General features: G+C 45.3%; 1 protein-coding gene across 3 annotated transcripts in view; it reads right to left on the bottom strand.

Annotated features, from left to right (window-relative positions):
* GLI3 (GLI family zinc finger 3) overlaps nt 1–24,193 on the bottom strand; it is a 254,324-nt gene that overhangs the window by 128,993 nt on the left and 101,138 nt on the right. For all 3 annotated transcript variants that reach the window (XM_081930977.1, XM_081930978.1, XM_081930979.1), the window contains one exon: nt 16,162–16,194. In XM_081930977.1, the coding sequence (XP_081787103.1) occupies nt 16,162–16,194 (33 nt within the window). The remainder of the gene's footprint in view (nt 1–16,161; nt 16,195–24,193) is intronic.

Below are 24,193 nucleotides of genomic sequence, written 5' to 3'. Positions count from 1 at the left end.
CATAGAGTTGGAAGAGACCACAAGGTCCATCGAGTCCAACTCCCTGCCAAGCAGGAAACACCATCAGAGCACTCCTGACATATGGGTGTCAAGCCTCTGCTTAAAGACCTCCAAAGAAGGAGACTCCACCACACTCCTTGGCAGCAAATTCCACTGTCAAACAGCTCTTACTGTCAGGAAGTTCTTCCTAATGTTTAGGTGGAATCTTCTTTCTTGTAGTTTGGATCCATTGCTCTGTGTCCGCTTCTCTGGAGCAGCAGAAAACAACCTTTCTCCCTCCTCTATGTGACATCCTTTTATATATTTGAACATGGCTATCATATCACCCCTTAACCTCCTCTTCTCCAGGCTAAACATGCCCAGCTCCCTTAGCCATTCCTCATAAGGCATCGTTTCCAGGCCTTTGACCATTTTGGTTGCCCTCCTCTGGACACGTTCCAGTTTGTCAATGTGCTTCTTGAACTGTGGTGCCCAGAACTGGACACAATACTCCAGGTGAGGTCTGACCAGAGCAGAATACAGTGGCACTATTACTTCCCTTGATCTAGATGCTATACTCCTATTGATGCAGCACAGAATTGCATTGGCTTTTTTAGCTGCCGCGTCACACTGTTGGCTCATGTCAAGTTTGTGGTCAACCAAGACTCCTAGATCCTTTTCACATGTACTGCTCTCAAGCCAGGTGTCACCCATCTTGTAACTAGCAGGCATCATGTAACACCAATCTTCAAAGAACTTCACTGGTTACCAACGTGCTTCCAGGAGGTGTTCTCAAGGTGCTAGTGCTGACCTGTAAGGCCCTAAGTGACTTGGGACTTAATTATTGGGACCTAAAGGGGCACCTCTCCCCCTGTGTCAGCATGCTGGATGTCTCAGATCTGATGAAGAGGCCTTTCTCGTGATCCTTTTATCTTGGGGATGGGAGGCAACTGGTTTCCCCACCATTTCAGTATTTCATTCCCCACTGAGTCAAGAAGGAAATGGGACAGCGAGGGGGCCTGAGAGGTAAGCTTACAGCCATATGGAAAAATGCTTTGACACAAAGGTTGGAGGTTAAAAGTTTAAATGCTCATGACAGAGATGACAGCATTCCCTTTTTGGTCAGTAACTTCAAAGAGAATGTCTTTTCTTAATGCCACTATTGTAGCTTTTTGAAAACCCACTGAAATTCTAGTGTGTTTATTGCACACTAAAAGCATTTTTTTTAAAGGACTCCTTGTTGCATTTGTTTCACAACTGCATACAAAGCACAGATGAAGACTTATTTTAAAAACCTACTGAAAATCTACAGTTAAGTCTACTTTAGGTACTCATTCTTCATATGATATATTTAGCAACATATTTTAAATTAACCCCCTTAATAGTAAACGCCTGGTCTCAAAATCACACAAAAGGCTATATGCTGATTTTTTCCTAATTTGAACGGCACTTGAAAAGAATTATTATTCAGTTACCCAAACTTTCCCCAGCCCCAAGTATATAGTACACACACACACACACACACACACACACACACACACTCTTACTTTGTCAATACATTATTGAACAGCAACCCTCTTGGTAATAATTGCCCCCAGGAAATTCCGGTATCTATTGTTTACGGTCCTTTCCCCGATCTCTACAGGAACATCTGGAAAGTCTGTCTAAGGCGATTAATGGAGAGGGTTGAAATGTGAGGGTAACTGTGATGGGACGATGAGCTGCTTGTGCGTAAAATGCAAGTCCCTCAGAGTTTGATCAGGTTTTCAAACCTCTGCCTGTGACGGAGCCCCTCCAGCATGGCTGCGTCAATCACTAGTAGAATCCGAAAGTGGCTGCTTTCGGAATCGTTTCCAACATAAAAGCTCTTTAACGGAAACACGTCGTCTGGCCTCTCGGCGTGACAGTTTCCGGCGAGGTGTGGGTGTCCCTATAGGAGGTCCTGAGACCTCCCCACTGTTTTCGCTGGAAGCGTCTCTGAGCCATCCCTCCGACTCACTTTCCCTTGGAGTTCTTGCTCGCCCTCTACTGGTTCCCTCTTCCGCTGCTACTCCTCTCTCAACCTCAGTGAGCCTTTGCGCCCCCGGCGCTTTAGATGGCAGTTCCCTGACATCCACCTCCCCTCCAGGGCCCCCTTCACCCCCTCCCGTCTCCTCCCCTACTGGCGGTGAGGAGGTAAAGCCCCTGAAAGAACCTCCTTCGTCTTCCGACGTCGCGAACACTTCCCTCCACTTGTTGCTGTTCCTACTCTCTCGGTAATCTTCGTCATCGGAGTCCACTCCCTCTTCCAACTCCGACTCCGCGAACCCTTCCATTTCCTCTTCCTCATCGGTGGTGCCGAAATACTCCCTCCTAAACCTTGCTATCGGCTGAGGTTTCCTCGGGAACCTTTGGTGGAACGTTTCTGTTAAAACCTCGTCATTGACTTCCTCTGCATTCACCCAGGTGTTTTCTGACTCCGGTTCCCCTTCCCACGCCACCAAATACTCCACCTGATTTCCCTTCCACCTGGAATCGAGGATTTCCGCTACATGGTTGCGGCGTTCCCTCTCTTCCAAGGCTGGTCCCCTGACGTACTCCCCTTCACGTCCCCCCCTGTATGGTGACAGTAACGACCTGTGGAACACTGGGTGCAATTTCATGTGGTTGGGTAATCGGAGTTTGAAAGCTACCGGGTTGACCTGCTGAATGACCTCAAAGGGTCCCAATCTTCTGGGCCTCAATTTCTTACAACCCCCTTTGAACGGCAACCCTTGGGTTGACAACCACACTTGATCCCCCACCCTTATGGTTTCACCTTCCCTTCTGTTCTTGTCTGCCTGCTTCTTATATTGTGCCTTAGCCCTTTCTAAGTTGAGCTGGAGCTGATGATGGATCGCTTCCATCTCTTCTACAAAATGTTCAGCCGCTGGGACGCTCCATCTCTCCCCTCCTTCCCCTGGAAATGCCCTGGGGTGACACCCGTAATTAGCCAAAAAGGGACTCATCCCTGTGGACACATTCTCCGCATTATTGTAGGCAAATTCTGCCAACGCCAACTTTTCGACCCAATCGTTCTCTCTGTCATTGACATAACACCTAAGATATTGTTGAAGAATGCCATTTGCTCTTTCCGCCTGCCCGTTGGTTTCAGGGTGCCGGGCAGTTGAAAAATTGACTTCCACGTGCAGCAAGCTCATGAGCTTCCTCCAGAACCTGGAAGTAAATTGTTTGCCGCGATCTGAGATCACCCTCAAGGGAGCCCCATGCAACCTAAAGATGTGTTCTACAAACAACTTCGCTGTTTCTTCCGCTGTGACTGCATGTGAGCATGCTACAAAGTGGCACATCTTAGTTAACAGGTCTACTACTACCATGATGGCTGTTTTCCCCTTGGACTTTGGCAGATCCGTCATAAAATCTATTGATATCGCTTCCCAAGGCCGTTCTGGTGTGGGTAATGGTTCTAATAACCCTGCCGGCGCCCTTCTTTCCCCTTTGGCTCGCTGACATTGGTCACACCCTCTTACATACTCCCTTACATCTTCCCTCACCTTAGGCCACCAAAATTCCCTGGTAACCAACCACATGGTCTTGTGTTGTCCAAAATGTCCCGCCGTGGGGCTATCATGCAACTGCTTGAGTACTCTCCCCCTCAATTCACCTTCGGGTATATACAGTGCCCCTTTGTAATACAATGCCCCATTTCTTTCCTCAAAACCTCCGGGGCTCTCGCCCTCCCCCCTGAGACCTCTGAGCTTATCCTGGGCATATTCATCATTTTCCGTTTCCTCTACCAGTTCTCGTTGCCCCACCAGCGCCGCCCCACACACCCAGCGGTCCTCAGGGATGACATGTCTCTCTTCGATCACCCCCTCCCCTTCCCAATACTCTGGTTTGCGTGAGAGCGCGTCCGCCCTGACGTTTTCTGGGCCTGGCACATAACAAATTTCAAAGTTGAATTTGGAGAATTCCTGTGCCCATCTCACTTGTCGTTGGTTGAGCACTCGAGCTGTTCTCCAATACTCTAAATTCTTGTGGTCGGTGCACACTTGCACCTTGTGTTGTGCCCCAATTAATAAATGTCTCCACCTCCGGAATGCTTCGTGAATGGCAAGTAGTTCCCTGTCATACACCGTGTAATTCCTCTCGGATTTATTCAGCTTCCGCGAGAAGAAGGCACACGGTCTCCACTCCGACGCACTCCTCCCCGGTTGAAGAAGGACCGCCCCTACCGCCCGGTCGGATGCATCGGTTTCCACTCTCATGGGTTTTCGTAAATCCACATGCAGAAGTTGTTCTTCCGAGGCGAAAGCCCTTTTCAGTTCTTCAAAGGCTCGATCCGCCTCTACCGTCCAAACAAATTTCTTCTTGCTGCTGAGGCAGTCGGTGATGGGCGCCGTCAAGTGGGCAAAGTTCTTGATGAACTTCCGATAAAAGTTCCCAAACCCCAAGAATCTTTGCACGTCCTTCTTGGTCTTCGGTGTCTTCCATTCCAGTACCGCTTGGACCTTGCCTGGATCCATGGCCAATCCCTTGTCTGACAAGCGGTACCCCAGGAATTCCACCTCCTTGGTATGAAACTGGCACTTCTCCAGTTTCACCCACAGCTGGTTGGCTTGCAGCCTGCCCAACACTTCTCGAACGTCCCTCACATGCTGTTCCTCATCTTCCGAATACACCAACACGTCGTCTAAAAAGGCCACACAATTCTTGTAGAGCAAAGGTCCCAGAACGTGGTTTATAAAAGCTTGAAAACACGCGGAGCCCCCTTGTAGACCGAAGGGCATAACGAGGTATTCAAAGGCTCCCAAAGGGGTAAACATGGTGGTCTTCCATTCATCTCCCTTCCTTATGCGTATCAGATTGTACGCCCCCCGCAGGTCCAGCTTCGTAAAAATCTTTCCCTTCCTTACTCTGGTCAAAATGTCATCAATTCGGGGCATAGGGAAAGCCAGGGGCTCCGACACTGCATTGAGGGCCCTAAAGTCACACACCAGTCTCGGTTTGTCTGTGTTCTTTTTGTCCACAAAAAACACTGGGCTGCCCCCCACCGCTCGGGACTCTCTGATGAAACCTCGCTTCAGGTTTTTGTCAATGAACTCCCTCAGCTCCTGCATCTCCCTGTCTGACATGGCGTACAGCTTGCCTACTGGGAGTTGGGCCCCAGGGAGTAGGTTGATTTGACAGTCAAAGGGTCTATGCGGTGGCAGTTTGTCTGCTTCCCTTTCGCTGAATACGTTGCTCAGATCTGCGTATTGCGGGGGCACCTTCCCTTTGTCCATTACTTCCATCCCGGCTAGGGTGACTCTGTCTCCTCCCGAAACCTTCCCCTCCTTGCAGTGTTCTAGGCAATGCGCTGACCCAAAGGAGACCACCCTCTGATGCCAGCCCACTAGCGGATCGTGTAGCGCCAGCCAGCTCATCCCCAAAATGATGGGCGCTCCTCCCAGGATGGCCACATTAAACGCTATCTGTTCGGTGTGCCTTGCCACCCTCATTATCATCGGGACAGTCTGTTGGCTAACTTCTCCCCCCAACAGCTCTCTGCCGTCAATCGTAGTCACCTGCAAGGGGTTACTTAAAGGGATGGTCTGTATCTGGTGCTCAGCTGCAAACTCCTTACTCATGAAATTACAGGAGCTGCCTGAATCCAAAAGCGCCTTGATCTTTAGTGGGTGTCCGTTTGGCAGTTCTAGTAACACCTCTATCACTAAAGCGGGTCTGGGAGGTTCCGGCATGGGCACTTTCACTGCTCTTTGGCCTGGCTGCTGTGCCCCGACGGTGGCAGCCAGGCGTTGGCTTTTACTTGCTCCTTGCCTTCCTCTTCCTTTCCCCCAACAGCTCCTGCCATCCCTTGCCATTCCTTTCTTTGTGGGCAGACTCTGGCAAAGTGCCCTGGCTGTTGGCAGAGATAACATCTCTTGGCGCTCCTTCCCTCCTTCTTCCGCCCTTCACTGGGATTTGAAACTGCGCGCGCCCGCGCTGTTCCAACTTCCATCGGCTCTGCCGGCGGGAAAGGTGGCTCTGGAATGTCTGGAATGCGGAACTCCCTCCAACGGTCTCCTTTCCCTTCCCGCTTTTCCAAAGCCCTCGCCTCCTGGCGCGCTCCTATGCACAGCGCAGATTTGGTTAACTGATCCATAGACTCCGCCCTGGGCCCCCGGGAAAGCTCATCTTTGACGGTTGAAGAAAGCCCCTCTTCGAAAAGCATTTGGATGGGCTCCGCCGATAGGTCCCACCCCAATTTATGAATCAGCATAGTAAACTCAGTCCAGTACTCACGGACAGATCTGCTTCCTTGCTGGCAAGCCATTAACTGCCTTCGCACCACCCCCTGCTCAATATCGCTGGAAAACATCAGGTCCATGGCACGAAAAAACTTCCTCGTGTCCTTTAGGATCTCATTATTCGCTGCCATCAGGGGTCTAACCCAATCCTTCGCCCCGGATTCGAGATGGCCAATCACAAAAGCCACTCGCGATTCCTCGTCGGGGAAGTCATCAAACTGCAAGTTTAGAGCGTATTGCATCTCTGTCCTAAAGGCATGATAGTTCCTGGGATCCCCCCCCGAATTTCTGCACCAATCCTGGCACCTTTCTGGCGAGCGGGGTGGTTTTCTCCTTTCCCTTTTCTGCATCCTGAGCCCTCCTCTCCTCAAGCCTCGCCGTTTGCAGCGCCAACTGGATCTCCAACGCCCTGTACCTTTCTTCCAGGCTTGGACCCCCTCCAGCTGCTCCTGCTCCTCCGGTTCCGGCTGGGTTGCTCATGATGCTTCTCCCTGCACAAGCTGGCTTTCGGTGACTTTCGGATTGCTGTGATGGGACGATGAGCTGCTTGTGCGTAAAATGCAAGTCCCTCAGAGTTTGATCAGGTTTTCAAACCTCTGCCTGTGACGGAGCCCCTCCAGCATGGCTGCGTCAATCACTAGTAGAATCCGAAAGTGGCTGCTTTCGGGATCGTTTCCAACATAAAAGCTCTTTAACGGAAACACGTCGTCTGGCCTCTCGGCGTGACAGTTTCCGGCGAGGTGTGGGTGTCCCTATAGGAGGTCCTGAGACCTCCCCACTGTTTTCGCTGGAAGCGTCTCTGAGCCATCCCTCCGACTCACTTTCCCTTGGAGTTCTTGCTCGCCCTCTACTGGTTCCCTCTTCCGCTGCTACTCCTCTCTCAACCTCAGTGAGCCTTTGCGCCCCCGGCGCTTTAGATGGCAGTTCCCTGACAGTAACTATGCCCTACAGCCACAGAAGGTGCTGTAACCTTCCAAACTCTTTTGTTGCAGTGGGGGCAGATGAAGACATCCAGTTGTGCTGCTGCAGATGCCCCGTGGCGTTTCTTCTCCCTGCGCTCCTCCCAGTGGTCATTCCTCCTCTGGTCACTGCTGTGGATGCATGACCTGACTGTCTCCAGGCACTGTGGTCACCTGCAAAGGATTCTCACATGGCAGGGTTGATCCTGCCAGCCTTCATGTCATGTTTGCAGACATCTCTGTAACACAGAGTTGGTCTGCCGAGGAGCCTGGTGACTGAATCCAGCTCCCCATAAAGCACATCCTTGGGGAACCTGCCATCTTCCCTTCTGTGGACATACAAGGGGGGAAATGGCTGTTTTTGGTAGGGCTCGTGTTTCCACAAGTGACGTTTAAATCCTTGTTTTAAACCATAGAAATTATGGAGGTTTTTTGTGGTGGCCCTGCCGTTCTAGGAACAGCACTGAAGAATTCCCAATATGAAGAACATTTGATGATTGTGATTTAATTTCTACACCACTTAATATATTAAAAATACAGCTAAGTGGTGTACAGAAAACTGAAGGAACAACAAACAACTTGAACAAAAATATTACAAGAATGCACAGTTACATATAAAACAGTTACATTAATGCAAAGCTACTAGTATATATACATTCATACAAGGCGGCTTGCAAGGAACTGTGGCAGTTATCTGTTTATTATTATTTAAACAGTTCCCTTAACTGCTCTTCCCTGAGGTAAGCTGTGGCCAAATTGTTTTCCTTTCCTTCCCCAAGCAGATATGCAGGGGGCATATTTGAACAGTGCTATGGTTTACTTTAGGGCCTATTTAAATACCTTCTGCCATATATTTCAAACAAACAGTTCACTTCATTAGAAAGGCAAACAGTTTAGCCTTAGACTACTAGCACTTGAGAAGAACCACACTGGGCAGACAAAACCTTCTGCCCTGTGTAAACACTGCCTTGTCTTCAGCTCTAAGCTGCAACCATGTGGAACTTCACTTCAAAAAGCCTTTTTACAAATACTTCACACATCCATTTGTTAAGTAAGTGATAACCCTGAAGAGATTATCTGCAGGGGCTGAAATCCTCTGCTGATTATCAGTGCTTTTATGTGAGCTAAGAAAGGAAATCGGGACAGTTCACTCTCATATATTAGCTGGATGCAGAACAATAAAATTAGTGGCATTACAAGTACATGGAATGGATTAATCTGCAAAAGAATTGCATAGGTCTTATAGAAAGGAAAAGTACTAGTGTGGACATTAGTTCCTGGTCTTCAATTAGGAAATATTATGGACTTGGTCAAAAGCTAGTTTTTCTGGTCGACTGGGATAGACTGGTTGAACCATTCTCTAACTAGAGTCTTAAAAAGCCTCGAGTTAAGCAAGTCCTCATATGCTAACTTTCAAAGCATGTTACCTACATGGTCAACAACCTACAAACCCCAAGTGACATTGCCTTAAGAGTTTCAAATCTTGTGGTTTCCAAGTCCATTTTACAATTTGGCTAATTCCGTGCTTTTTAAAACTAAGAAACTCAAGGCTTTTTAAAAATAACTGCAAAACAAAACAAAAAGAGAGAACAAACACAGCAAGTCCAGTTTCTTGCTGCTCTGCATCCACCACATGAATGCAAAGCAGCATACAAATCATATTAACTATATGTATCTAAAAATGAAAATCAGCCGTGGCCCAGCAGACCATGACGTATTTTCAAGTCTCCAACTCTAGGGCTCAGCCTCACTTCTGCTGGCCCCGCTATTTCCTCCAGGGGAAATCTGTTGTTTACTATCTCAGTTTACAGAAGAAAACTAACAAAAAATATTAGATCCATAAAGTCAATTAAACAAGCAATTCCCCCCCCCAAAAAAACTGTGAACAGTTTGCTCTCCCCCCCCCCCGCCCCCCAAACTGGGCTGCTATCTTTGAGTGGCAGATACACTGCTGGTTTGACCCATTCGCTAACTAACATCTTCCTTGCAGTCACTCAAGAGCCTATTCTTCAGGGCCCTTAAAGACGCCATATTCACTGCTTTTTTGTTTGTTTGTTTGTTTCAAAATCATTAATACAGTTCACAATTCGCAAAATATTTTCCCCCAGGAAAAAAGCAGAAAATTGGCAATCAGGATAAAATTGCAGTTAAATAAAAACGGATTAATACCTGAGAAAGGAACCTAAGCTGTCTATATTTCAGTTAGAAAATACAACCAAACAAGTGGGGGGGGAGGTCTATTTGCACCCTAAACAGACATGCAGGCCTCCTACTGACACTTTTGGGAGTTCCAGTTGCCTACCAAAAAGAGAATTCACTCTTAAGAGAACACAGCATTTCAAAAAGAGTGAACTTGCTGTCACTCCCTGCTGCTTCTACCGCTTTCTGTCAGAGATAGAGAAAAGTTTTGATCAAAATATCAGTACTTGTAGCTGGAAGACTTTTTGGTAGACGTAACTGGTCATTTTCATAGTGTCAAAGTCTATTGATCTGAAGAGAGTTGTTGCCCAAACCTTAAAACACAGAAAGACTTGAAGACAGTCCGAAAGCATAAACAAATGAGCTTGATAGTCTTCCAGTTCTGCTAGAGAGAGTTCAAGTTTGCAGGTGCATGCCTACCAGCAAAATATTCAAAAATAAAAATGTAACAATAAATAGTGTCTGAAACTGTTAGAATATGTAGAAATCAAAGATTACCGGAGTTTGACAATCAAATAGGTGCATTGCTTCCCTGTTTAACTACCCACTTTGTGTCGCTCTAAGTTTGAGTCAAGAGACCTATGTACAAGAACACTCAAAATGTTCATCATGGTGAGTATCCAGCCTCCTCTGGTGAGCATGATGAACCCAGACATCCTCCAAACCTTGAAGCTGGAACCAGAGATCATCTCAACAGTTGTGCAGCGCTTCTGAGGTGCTCGGAGTGCCTACAAAATGCAGCAATGACTGTAGGAATCATTCCTTGCCCTCTTTCTGAGCCTGAAATTATCCACATTGCACAGCAGCATTCGGAATTTGCCAGGTGCCAGGCACATTTTCCACCTGGCTATCGGCCACTTGTGACCAAGTGAAGATGCCCAAATGCCAGGATGGCGCTGACATCAGCATCTGGAGGTGCATGCCTGGGATCACTGGCCTTCCATTTTGGCGACTGTAGCCCTGGTGTAAGGAGCCATTTGGTGCCTGGCTTATAAATCTGAGTTTTTAACACTGTTGCTCAGTGCTCTGAATGTACTCCAAGCACCTTAGAAGCATAGCATGACTGCAAGGTCAATCTTTGCACCTTGCCTTGCTCCAGCTTCACAAGATGAGCTAAATCCTACTCAGAGTAAACCCACTGAAATTAATAACTAGCTTAGTGATGTTTATTAAATTCAGTGGGGGGTTTTCTGAGTAGGTCCTGCATTGAATACCAACCCAAAAAACTTGCGCTGCTTCTATGTTTGGTGTGTCACTTGCAATGCCTAAACCAGTGCTTTCCAAACTTTTCATGTTGGTGACACACTTTTTAGACATGCATCATTTTGTGACACAGCAATTCAGTTTTACTAGCAAACCGGAGGTTAAACTAACCCTTTATAAGAGTGTGGGAGCATTCATGCGACACACCTGCACACTGTGGCCGACACACTAACGTGTCGCAACACACAGTTTGGAAAGCTCTGGACTAAATAGACTTCCTGTTTGACTGACAATTGGAGTCTGGATGCTATCGGCTGTTCTAAGCAGCACAGGGTTATTGGGCTCGAACCTCATTATTTCCCCCACAGTTTGGTTTTGTATTAGTAATAAAAATGAGCTACAATATTTCCATCTATTACAAGATGAACCTCAAATTCCCTTCCAGCTCTACAATTCTATGATTCTATGAAATAGTTCATGTTCTGGAATGTGCAGATAAATGCATTCATGATATTTTAAATCATTGTGCCCTAACCTGGGACCTCATGGTGAAAGGCAGCTAAAACAACAACAACAACAACAACAACAACAACAACAACAACAACTTCTATGCACATAACTGGGATACATTTGCACTAAAGAAAAAATTCCAAAAGTAGGAAAACCCAGGTGTCTGATATCAGGTAAAAGTTGTGGAATTTCCTATAAAAGCTCATATGAGTGGGACCTCAATCATTTCCCTAATTTCAAGGGGAAATCCATGATTTATGTATGTGGACGCTCCTGACAAAGTATGCCATATCAAGTGGCCAATGCAAAAAGGAAAAAGGAAGAAGGAAAAGTGAAAAACCACAAGAATGCTGAAACTGCATTGAAGCCAATTGGGGGTGGGGGGTGGTAGCATTTATGATCAGCATTTATGATCCCCGCTTGTTGCTGGACTGGTTACAGACCTGACAGGCAGTGAATGCACAGGGGGAGGCGCCGAGGAAGGGTAGCAAAGAGAGAAAAGAAAGTGGCACTTGAATCCTAGATAAAGAGAAGTTGGCTGCTTGCCAGGATCATTTTTCTGAATGGAAGGGTATGAAATAGACACTTCCTTAGATTTCCAGGGAGGAAAGCCACAACCTGAACATCAGGAAAGCGACTTCGCAGATATATTACTTGGTCATTTTTCATACTTTTTATTCATATTTATAGAATTATTATTTATTTCCCATAGGTTCTTTTAGAAATGGGTGGGGGAAGAGAACAAAGCCATAATATCCTGAAGGCATTCCATCTTTATACACAGTTATAAATAATTTGCACCAGCATCAAGTATTAGCAGGCCTAGTATTTGGGTTTGGGCCACAAAATGTTCATGTATTTAAAAGAATGGTGCAAGTCCTTTTCAATGAAACTCTTATCTAGAGTAATTTTCACATGTGACATTTTCCACCATTTCCCACATGTGTAAACAAATGAAAAAGTTAACTGACAAAAGGTGCGTTCAGATTTGTTAATGGCGGTCTTTAGCTTTCACCACTGATACACTCCAGATTGAAAAGTGTGCTTAATATCAATTGAGAAAACTCCCCTCAGTTCCACTTTCACGTTCAGATTCCATTTTACTCTAATTATGCAACACGAAGCTGCCTGGATATATAATGTACACAGGGGAATCAAGAACAGAAATGTGTAGAAATCTAGACATCCCAGACAAGTCCAGGAATCAGGCACGCCTCACTGGGAAATGCTGAATGAATTGGATGTAATGCAGTCCGGATTGACGTGGGCACAACCTGAACAGTTCCAGAAATCAGATAGGTAGTTTCTCTCCTGTATTTGGCCTTCATTATCAGTCATATCTTACCCATGAGGAGATGCCACGGCTCTGTGGCAGCAGGCAGATTTCATTGCAAGCGTCAATCCCTGTCATAACCAGTTGAAAACAACCACAGACAGAAGATCTCAGAAAAACCTGTGCTTGAGAGCCTGGAAAGCAGCACGGGCTAGATTAGGATGGGGAAATTTTACAGCTCAAGGGCCACACTGTTGTTGTTGTTGTTAATTTGATTTATATACCGTCCCGTATCAAAAGATCCAAGGGCAGTGTACAACATTAGGATCACATTACTGTATATGGAGCACAATAATAAAAGCATAATAAAATGCATAATAATCAGACAACCATAATACAGGTAACAGTCTCCCCACTCTTAAAAGGCCATAGTTTATTTAATAGCCAAAGGCCTGAGTAAAGAAGAATGTTTTTGCCTGGTGCCTAGATGCATGTAATGAAGCTACCAGGCGAGCCTCTTTGGGGAGAGCATTCCACAGATTGGGAGCCCCAACCCAAAAGGCCTGTTCTTGTGTTGTCACCCTCCAAACCTCTTGGGAAAGAGGGACATGGAGAAGACCCTCCATTCCTTTACCAAGGCAAGACAACGGCCGAGCACATCCACTGCCATAATTGCAGGTGTAAAAGAGAAGTAGAGCTGTGCGTCACCAGCACACTCTAAAACTCTGGATGACTCCACTCCATATAGATATTAAACAACATGGGGATAGAATTGAGCCCTAAGGGACCCCATATTGAAGCCCCTATGGTTCTGAAAAGCAGTCCCCAAGCACCAACCGCTGAAGACAACCATCCTAGTAGGACCAGAACCACTGCAAAGCAGTGCCACCCACCCACAACTCAGATAGTCTCCCCATGAGGATACAGGGATCAATGGTACTGAAAGCTGCCAAGAGCTCAAGGAGGATTAACAGACATCATCATATAAAGATTGACGGACATCATCATATAAGGCGGCCAGGGCAGTTTCTTTGCCAAAACCAGGCCAAAACCCCGCTTGAAATGGATCCAGAAAATCAGTCTCCTCCAAGAGACTTTGTGGGCAACATTTCAGATATCGCATGCCACTAGTGGATGAGGCCAGAGGCGAAAGGGGGCAGAACAAGAGGCAAGCATGGGTGGGTCAATGGATGTGACTCTACATCATGGATAGGCAAATAAGGCCCGGGGGCCGATCCTGCCCAATCGCCTTCTAAATCAGCATGTTTTTAAATGAGTAGAATGTGTCCTTTTATTTAAAATTCATCTCTGGGTTATTTGTGGGGCCCGCTTGGTGTTTTGACATGAGTAGGATGTGTGTTTTTATTTAACATGCATGTCTGGGTTATTTGTGGGGCGCAGAAATTCGTTTTCTTTTTTTCCCAAAATATAGTCCAGCCCCCAAGGTCTGAGGGACAGGGAACCGGCCCCCTTCTGAAAAAGTTTGTTGACCCCTGCTCTACGTTGTGTGGCAAGTTACCTCCCCCAATGAAATAAGGACACGGACACAATGATGTAAGGTTAATGGGCATAAAAGGCCACAACTTTATTGATTACGGAAATTGAAGGTATTGGCCTTAGGCATTGGCTCCTATCGACTACCCGGCATGGTGACCGGGAAGGGTTGAACACAACCGCGGGAGTCCTGTTGTAGTACGCCAACTAGGATCCCACGGGTGTCACCGCTCGGGGGCGTGCCGGGGGCCCTACCTCACAAGGCTTCGGACAAGGCCACGCCCCCCGGAGTCCTCTACCGGACTACCCCTTCACATTGGGGGAAGGTGATGGCGCTTCCTTCCCCCCCCTCCATTTGTCTAACATTGCCCCATGCCAATGCCTAACCGCCAATACCGAGAAAGTTGTGACGATTGCTACGAGGTAGGCGAAAAAACCAAAAGGCCGGAAATTTCGCCAACTTGGAAAAATTCCTACCAGGCCCCTTGCGGCGACCAACCGAAGTCCATAGCAACGCTCCTCAGCTGGGCGAGGGGGAAAAGAGGGCGGTCCCCGGGCGTGCCTGGCCCTAAATAGCCCGGGCCGCCCCTCCCCCGCCCGCCGATTGGCGGGCTGGGTGCAGTCACGCCCGGGGATTCCCCCAAGTCTCGCGGGGGCAAGGAAGCCCCCGCGAATGTGGGAGGATCCTGCCCGCAACACCCTCTCCGCTGCAAGGGGTGGAAAGGGCTTTGTCACACAAAAGCCAGACATTTCCACAGATTCCTACACAGATATTTCCATCCTTTATCCAAGTAAGCAAGAGGCATTGTCTCAGTTCAATGACACATTCAAGGCAAGGAACATGGGGCCTCTTGCTGCCGCTGCACCGCAGGCACACGGTTTCTGTTCTCATCCTGGGGCAAAGTTCTCAACCCGAGGTAATTCTTCCAGGTTAGTGGAGTTTGTAACCTGAAGTGTTTGTAAACTAAGGTGTTTGCAACTTGAGGTACCACTGTATCTCTTAGGGTGGCGAATGACACTATTTAGCAGGAAGAAAATCCAATGAAAATCCTCATTATTACATTTTTTACATGGCTGTTTATTTGTATAAATTTTACCATTTTACATATGGATATTTTATGATGGCCTATATTTGTGATAGGGACCTGGGTGGCGCTATGGGTTAAACCACTGAGCCTAGGACTTGCCAATCAGAAGGTCGGCGGTTCGAATCCCCGTGACAGGGTGAGCCCCTTGCTCCTGCCAACCTAGCAGTTTGAAAGCACGTCAGAGTGGAAGTAGATAAATAGGCACCGCTCCGGCGGGATGGTAAACGGCGTTTCTGTGCGATGCTCTGGTTCGCCAGAAGCGGCTTAGTCATGCTGGCAACATGACCCGGAAGCTGTACGCCAGCTCCCTTTGCCAATAAAGCGAGATGAGCGCTGCAACCCTAGAGTCGGTCACGACTGGACCTAAAGGTCAGGGGTCCCTTTACCCTTTACCTTGATATTTGTAATGCCTAATTAAGTTTGGGGAAGGAAGGAAGGAAGGAAGGAAGGAAGGAAGGAAGGAAGGAAGGAAGGAAGGAAGGAAGGAAGGAAGGACATACATTCCAGGCAGTCAAAAACACTGGAGGAGAGTATGGAGCAAGGACAGTGAAGGGTTTGGCCTGGGCAGAGACCTGAGGGCCAGACAGAGAAGCTAGAGGGCCATATCAGAACCCTGGGCCTGGTTATCCCAACGCCTGGTCTGGATGGATGTTTATACAAGGCAGCTTCATGGGATCGGGAATAAATCCAGAGGTTGCCCATGAGTCATAAGCTCTACAAAGCCCCCTTATATGGAATCCAACATCAAGCCTGGTATTGTTTTCACTCTGATCAGCTGAAGCTCTCCAGGAGCATTTGTGATGGGAAGAAGCAGAGACAGTAAAGGTAAAATATTCACTTAAGGCTTTTGTTTTGATGCTCCATTCAGGCAGGACAGCCTTCATCTCACTCCTCAAAGGGCACTGCATCAGATGTCTCAACTAGCATTTGTTTCAAGTTTACAACTGCCAAAGATATATCAGCTAAAGCTCATTTCAAAATAATTTGGGAAGTTCCTCCTCAGACAAAATAATTCAGGCACTGGGGGGGGGGGGGCAAGCAGTTTAGCTAAAACTGGAGCATTTCCCTGGAGTGTTCGCACATTTTTATTTCAAATATATTTTATGGCATATGACAGTCAAACAAACATAACAAAGTGAAAATGAATGTTCACTATAACAAATCAAGTACAAAAAAAGTTTACTTACAGTACTTTATAGAATTCAAAGCAGGGGCCGAATCTGGGGGAGAAAAACACACAGAACATTACAATTTTATTTTTAAAGAAACCTTGGCACCTAATTCATTAAAGAGGCATCGTGATTTTTGAATGCATTTATTTCCGTCAGTTATTGGCTTCATCTGCAAAACTGCTATTTAGTTCAGGACACCAGCTTCCTAAACTGCCACTCTTTTGCACCAGTGAAATCAGTTTACATCATTTCTTACAAGCATCATCTGTTGTGCTAGAAAACAAATAAGAACAGGAGGATCCGTTTTAAAAGCCAATGACTCATCCATATATAATCAGTACAGTACTTTCCTCTCCCTTAGTAACTAGGATGGGGTGGGGGGAGCTAAGAAAGTACCGCCTTCTCTTCCCTATTGCAAAAAGTAGGATATACCTACTACACAGCCACCTCTTCAGGATCTTGCAGAATGATCCTAAACTTGTTTACTATAAGCATGTTTACTGCACTATCCTAAATTTATTCACAGAATTTAAATGGCAGCCTAGGACTGCCGCCTTAGTCTAGCTCCAACCTATAATGTGCAGTGCACTCTTATTGGGTGTCTTTTCAAAAGTAAATCCATTTGAGTTTCGTGGGACTTAATCCCAGATAAGTCGGTATAGATAGGATTGTAACTTTAGGATGATGCCACATATTGCACAACAACAGATCTGGGCTTGGACCAGGTGCCAACTCAAGAAGAGGTCACGACGGGCTGTAATTTACACATAATAAATAAATAAATAAATAAGCAATTTAAATAAATAAATGTTTTTTCAAACACATTTGTTTTCTGCAGTTTTTTGCACATGTCTGTAAAGCTTCTTTGTGAAGCAGCCTGATTCTGATCAGAAAGAAAAGGCAACTGAATTAAGAGCAGAAGGAGAAGTAAAGAGAAAAAAATCAATAGATGCTTTCAAATGTTTTCTAATTACTGGGAAATTTAGCCTTCATATTTATTTAAGGGTGAAATGCTGATCAAGTTAAAATTAATCAGAAAGTTCCAAGTGACAGCAGCACAGGGCTGAGATTTCACACTAAAGTAGTAACAAGATTTTTGAACCCTTTTTTTCTCACTGATGTCCAACTCTAGGCGCATGAACCTACTTTTCTCCAATAAAGAAGGTTAACTGTGAACAACTTATTTAGAAATGGCAGGACACTTATCCTTTTCCATTCATAACCTACTTATCATAATACTTAGTCCAAGAAGGAAGCGGGCTCTCTTCTGTATTTATTTTTCAATTCAATCAACTCAAAATGCATTTTGTAAGTCTCTCCCCTCACCCTGTTTAATTCCCAGTGCTTCCAACTAACCTGGACATAGCATGGGATGTGTCTGCAGCTACCAGCAATTACACCTGCAGTTAAAATTTTGGATACTAGATTCTGCTCTCTGACTAAATCATGCAAATTTACATAATAATTCTTATTCTGCATGTTTTATTCTGGTTTGGCTAACCGTGGGGTGAGGCAATGAGCTATGCAGGGCACTAAAACCTGCTTTCCACAGGCCATATTCTGCCCAAGGACTGAAAGCTATCACCTTGCCCACGGATCTCCACCTCTAGTACCTGTTGGAACATTTATTTTTGAGGCTGCAAAGGCACCAGGACAAGACCATCCTCCAGACATTTTACAGAGTGACACTTTCTTCACAGTTGTTTGATCTTACTAATAATTTTGGTACTCAGCTATATATACTCAAATACAACATTCCAACAATTTTGAATGGTGTGCATGTATAAAATTTGGTCTATTTTAAAATATAGAAATGGGAGCCCTGAAAGGACTCATATAGTCCTATCTGTGAACTTCAGACTAGAGAAGTACAAAGAAACAACTTACACGTGATGTTTAAAACAAACCTCATACCAGAAACGTACCTGTCCTACTTAATACTTCCAATTATGCACCAAATAAGTGCCAAGGTTTCACAGAACACAATCTTGCATATTTGAAGGGCACACTTTAATGCATGGCTTTCCTGACAGCCTTACAGAGGCACCCAAACGATACACACAGAACTGTATGACAGAACCTTTCAGTCGACAAGCAGTTTTACATGTTGGCATCAAGCGTCTCAGGTAGCTGCATGGAGAAGAAAGGTCCGCCCGTGACATCACTCAGATGCTAATTGAAACCTCCATAAACAACAAACACCTCGGGATCTGACACTGCGTGAGCTTTCCTCAGATAAGCAACTTTGTACGGCAACAGGCTGCAGTTGCAAGAGATTTTCAAGCATTCAGAAACATTAGCAGCAATGAAAAAGCTTAAGGATACATGATTTCAGAGACTTAGAAGTGATGCATTTTGATTGCTGAGTCCCAAGACGGGGTACATTCTGTCCCCAACGACAGCTAAACCACAGTTATGGCAATGTTTCTCTATAAGGGCACGTGCAAGTTCTCATCAGGCACACAACGAAGGCATTCTGCTAGGGGCAACAACTGATACAGGTCTTTAGAGAGTTCAGAGAGCTTCACATACCCAGCTGCCTTTAAAGCAGTTCAATATTATTATTTTCATATGAAGTTGTTGGTTTTAAAAACTGTGTGCAGCCACTTTGAAGTCTATTGAAAAGCAATATGCACATTTTAAAAACAGGTCATTAAATAAGCGCTGCTGGGTCAAGGAGCAAAGGTTTGCCTAAGAGAACCACCTAGTGAGTTAATGCCTGCGGATAAGCAATTGTATCTCCTCTTATCCAAGGGTTTTTTGAATACATACTATTTGATATTTTCTACTTGTCATTCCAATCATATGACTCCTTTGTGCTGCTCTCTTCAATGGCTCCTTCTCACTTTAGGTCTCCAATTTAAGATTCTTGCACTTACTTTCAAATATCTCCAGGGTCTTGCCCCTTTATATCTCTTTTCTTCTGCTCAGTCTCTCTGTTCTTCCTTGGACCTTCACTCCGTATAGACAAGCCTTCTAGATCAGCCATGTTTATCCTCTCTGTTTCCTGTCTAAATTCCTTTTCCATTTCCCATCACCCAGGATCAAACTCTTTTCATGGTTGTTGTTTTTTTAAATTAAAATATCTCCTTATAAAATATCTGGTCACTTTGTTTTATCCTGGCTGACTTTAAAAAAGACAACTATTTCTACTTTTCTTTCCCTTTCCTCCTAATGTGTTTCTTATCCATATAATGCAAGACTGTGCACAAGGTTGTGAAACTTTTAAAGTCTAGCAATTTGGGGCAGCATCACCACAGCTTGGATCCTAATTTCCCTTCCATGAACAAAACACATTATTTCTGAAATAGGAATTCCCTCCCTCCCTCCCCTCTGCAACTGCCCCATGCCCCCCATCCTCAAGATCTGCTGGAGGGTTTAGGGAAACTTTGGAAATGGGGCGGGAGATGTTGTGGGAGCTGCAGATGCAAGGAAGAGGCAGAAGAAACTGCACTTCCTAGAAACTTAGAGCAGGGGTCAGCAAATGTTTTCAGCAGGGGGCCGGTCCACCATCCCTCAGACCTTGTGGGGGGCTGGACTATATTTTAGAGAGAGAAAAATGAACGAATTCCTGTGCCCCACAAATAACCCAGAGATGCATTTTAAATCAAAGGGCACATTCTACTCATGTAAAAACACACTGATTCCTGGACAGTCTGTGGGCTGGATAGAGAAGGCGATTGTTCAGGATCCAGCCCCCGGGACTTAGGTTGCCTACCCATGGCTTAGAAGAACTATTATTTCTTCCATTATTTTGATAATGAGGGTGACAATAAATAATAATAATAATAATAATAATAATAATAATAATAATAATAATAATATTTTTTTATTTATACCCCGCCCTCCCCAGCCAAGGCCGGGCTCAGAGCGGCTTACAAGCAATAATAAAAACAAGATGAATGATTACAACTTAAAAACAAAAATAAAATACAACATTAAAATAATGGAACATTAAAATATTAAAATGTAGCCTCATCGCAGGAGGAGAAGGAAAAGAAAAAAGAAAGAGAGGGAGGGAGGGAATCAAATTGGCTCCAAGCCAAAGGCCAGGCGGAACAACTCTGTCTTACAGGCCCTGCAGAAAGAAATCAGATCCTGCCGGGCCCTGGTCTCATGAGGCAGAGCGTTCCACCAGGCCGGAGCCAGAGTTGAAAAGGCCCTGGCTCTGGTTGAAGCCAATCTAACTTCTTTAGGGCCTGGGACCACTAGGGTGTTGCAATTTATGGACCTTGAGGCTCTCCGTGGGGCATACCAGGAGAGGCGGTCCCGTAGGTACGAGGGTCCTAGGCCGTGAAGGGCTTTAAAGGTCAAAAGCAGCACCTTAAATCTGACCCTGTACTCCACCAGGAGCCAGGGCAGCTTGAAAAGTTGATGAGAACAACAACTCCAATAATAACAGAATCATAGAGTTGTAGAGTTGCAAATGAACCCCAAGGGTCAAGCAGCCCCTATGTGACAGCCCTTGAGATAGTTGAAGATGTCTATCATATTTCCACTCAGTCTCCTCTTTTCCAGGCTGAACATACGCAGCTCCTTCAACTGTTCTTCACTAGGCTTGGTTTCCTGACCCTTTATCATCCTGGTTTCCCTCTTCTGCACATTCTTAAACTGTGGTGCCCAGAATTGCACACAGTATTCTAGCTGTGGTCTGACCGAGGCAGAATAGAGTGGTACCATTACTTATTTTTGAGAAATCCTTGCTGGTCTTAGTAATCACAACATCCTTAATAAAAGTAAGTCAACAAATGTTCTCTGCCGTTTGATTTTTTTAAGTCCATATTAAACATATTCAGTTCCTTTCCTCATGCAATCTAGATTTTTTGTCATGTTTTCAGCTTCCCCATGAGAAATGTGTGACTACCACTGAAAATGGCAGCCCAGTATTACTTCCTTTGTCCTCTGGAGATATCTGGCAACACGAAAAGCACAATATGGCCTCAAGATCCTTTGGGTTTCCCTGCCCCAGTGGGGAAACTCAGAGGAATTATTATGCTTCACATTTTGTATTACCAGACAGCAGCAGGAGAGGGAAGAGTAGGGTTGCCATTTTCAGCATCAACCTTGCAACTCTCACAACATTTTGTTCTGGGTCTCTATTTCACGTTTAAGAGGGAAGAAGCGTAGAATATTTGATTAGCTCAGATGTGTTCCCACTGACACCAAAGGTTCCTGTCATTCTTATGCGCTTAGCCAAGAAGCCCCAAGAAGAAAACATGAAAAAAGGCCCTGGAGATGCATTTGTGTACATGTTGCTGGGTATCCAGAGAGCCTAATCCTCTTATCTCTTGTTCCCATGTAATTCCTCTGGTTTTAGAAAAGTATTAGGACTGGAGAGTTTTTCTGGTAGACATGAAGGAGCTGCTCATGGTCTGCAATTTCATTTTATTCCCAAGAATGCTGAAACCTAAAATTCCCGGCCATTATGGACAAACTATACAGAACTACGTCCTGTGTGGCTAGGCTACTTTGGGGCTGAGAACTAATTAACTAAAGAGATAATCAGTTCCAGGCCAACAAACACAAGTTGCATATATTCTTTACTACAGAGGGGAGACTGTATGTCGTTACAGAGCTACAGTTTCGGGTAAGCAGTTAAGAGCTTGAAAGGATATTTAAGACTTCTTTCATTTATGCATATAAGCTTTCAAGTTTTTTAAAAAATGGATGTTAAGTACAATATGAACTGCTATTTGCTATGTCCCTAGACTTGGTCTCCTAAAGTAACCATTCATCAAAATACAACATGTTTTTTGCCTGACGGGAGTGTCTTGTTCAATCAAAGGAAAACTACTGACAATCTTTTAAGTATCCAATTTTAAACAATACCTACAGCAAGAGGCCTGATTTTGATTTATTGAATAATTTGGCTAGAAAACACCTGTAGTCTCAACTACATTACGTGCAATCACTTCCATTTCTTTGTTGCACACATTCAAAAAAATACCAAAATAAAAATTGACAGCACAGTTATACTGCTCTGTTCCAGCACTACACAATGGATATTAAATTGTGTGTGCTTAAACCATGGGTTACATATCACATTTCATTGACTTTCATAAGCAGCAAGACTCATCCACCAATGGCTACCAAAAGAATGTAAAAACACATTTTTAAAAATCCTGATTAGGGAATAACAGAAAAATGTGTATCAGTCTTCTGTTTCCACTACATTTCTAACACAAATGCTTCACAAATTGTTATGCAGCAATTTGTGCACAGTTAGTTCTTTCTTTAATCAAGAAATCTGCCTGATTTTGAGCTTATTTCCCAAAGGCTAGGAGTGAAGGTTATTCCATTAGGCCTTTAGGGAGTAGCAATCTAATACGTTTCTGAATTATTCCAGACTGAGCTGAGCTGAACATGAGAACAAAGCCTGGATTCCACTGCAAGAGAAGACCAGCCTAACTCCCAGCTGGGAAGATTTAGGGAGAGATTTATATACATACAAACACTGGAGATATTTTCCAAGTAATTGCGTGTATTTGCCCACTGTTGTCAGAGACTGTAAACTAATGTTTATTAAAACACATCAGCAAGGTGCTGCCTTTGTTATCCATCTCCCAGGTTCTTCACGCAGGTCATTAGGAAAAAAACTCATTTGCCTCCATTCTTTATTTCTTCACAGTGGAAGACAAAGAAGTGGAAGACCAAGAAAGATGAAATGGAATTTAGTAAGTTACTTAGCAAAGGTAAAGGGACCCCTGACCATTAGGTCCAGTCACGGACAACTCTGGGGTTCATTAGGTGGGGACCATTAGGTGCAGCGCATGGAAACACCTTTTACCTTCCCACCGGAGCGGTACCTATTTATCTACTTACACTTTCAACGTGCTTTCGAACTGCTAGGTTGGCAGGAGCAGGGACCGAGCAATGGGAGCTCACCCCGTTGTGGGGATTCGAACCGCCGACCTTCTGATCAGCAAGTCCTACGCTCTGTGGTTTACCCCAGAGCGCCACCCATGTTACTTAGTGTCTAGTATATATTAAGACAACAGTCCACTTACAAAACAACACATCTGAGTTGATCAGAAATGCATTACACGGGCGCTTGCTCTTCAGCATCAACTTCCTACCAATTCTTCTCTATACAGTTCTGAAGATGGGACAGGAGTCTCTCTTTTACATTCATCTCTCAATCCAGCATCCAAAATATACTTTCTGACCTCGCGTTGGGCAACATACACATGATGGCATTAATATGGTAGTTCTACCCTTGGCTTGTAGATCCCTCACACTTAAACTGTAAGGTTATTTCCCCTTGGGCTGAAAGCCGAGTCACCAAGACAAGGATAAAGGTAAAGGTAAAGGACTCCTGACAGTTAAGTCCAGTCGCGAATGACTCTGGGATTGCGGCGCTCATCTTGCTTTACAGGCCGAGGGAAACGACGTTTGTCCACAGGCAGTTTTTCTGGGCCATGTGGCCAGCATGACTAAGCCACTTCTGGTGAAATCAGAGCAGTGCACGGAAATGCCGTTTACCTTCCCGCCGGAGCGGTACCTATTAATCTACTTGCACTTTGACGGGCTTTTGAACTGCTAAGTTGGCAGGAGCAGGGACTGAGCAACGGGAGCTCACCCCGTCACAAGGATTCGAACCGCTGACCTTCTGATCAGCAAGCCCTAGACTCAGTGGTTTAGACCACAGTGCCACCCGCGTCCCTCAAGACAAGGATAAAGGTAAAGGTAAAGGGACCCCTGACCATTAGGTCCAGTCGTGACCGACTCTGGGGTTGCAGCGCTCATCTCGCTTTACTGGCCAAGGGAGCCGGCGTACAGCTTCCGGGTCATGTGGCCAGAATGACTAAGCTGCTTCTGGCGAACCAGAGCAGCGCACCCCATCGCGAGGATTCGAACCGCCGACCTTCTGATTGACAAGTCTTCTCCACCACAAAAATCTTTAGAAGCACCAAAGTTATTGAAATTTGCTGCAATATTTTATATGTTGCATGCATATTAATGATAACAAGAGACAACTGTTGGAGATGATTAACAGATTATCAAAATGTTTATTCTGTAAGCCCAGGATATGAAGAGTAGAAATATA

The sequence above is a fragment of the Podarcis melisellensis genome, assembly GCF_964234715.1.
Source record: "Podarcis melisellensis genome assembly, chromosome: 12".
NCBI classification, from domain to species: domain Eukaryota; kingdom Metazoa; phylum Chordata; class Lepidosauria; order Squamata; family Lacertidae; genus Podarcis; species Podarcis melisellensis.
Note: the sequence above shows the minus strand (reverse complement) of the source record. Positions and strands in the feature narration are given on the sequence as shown.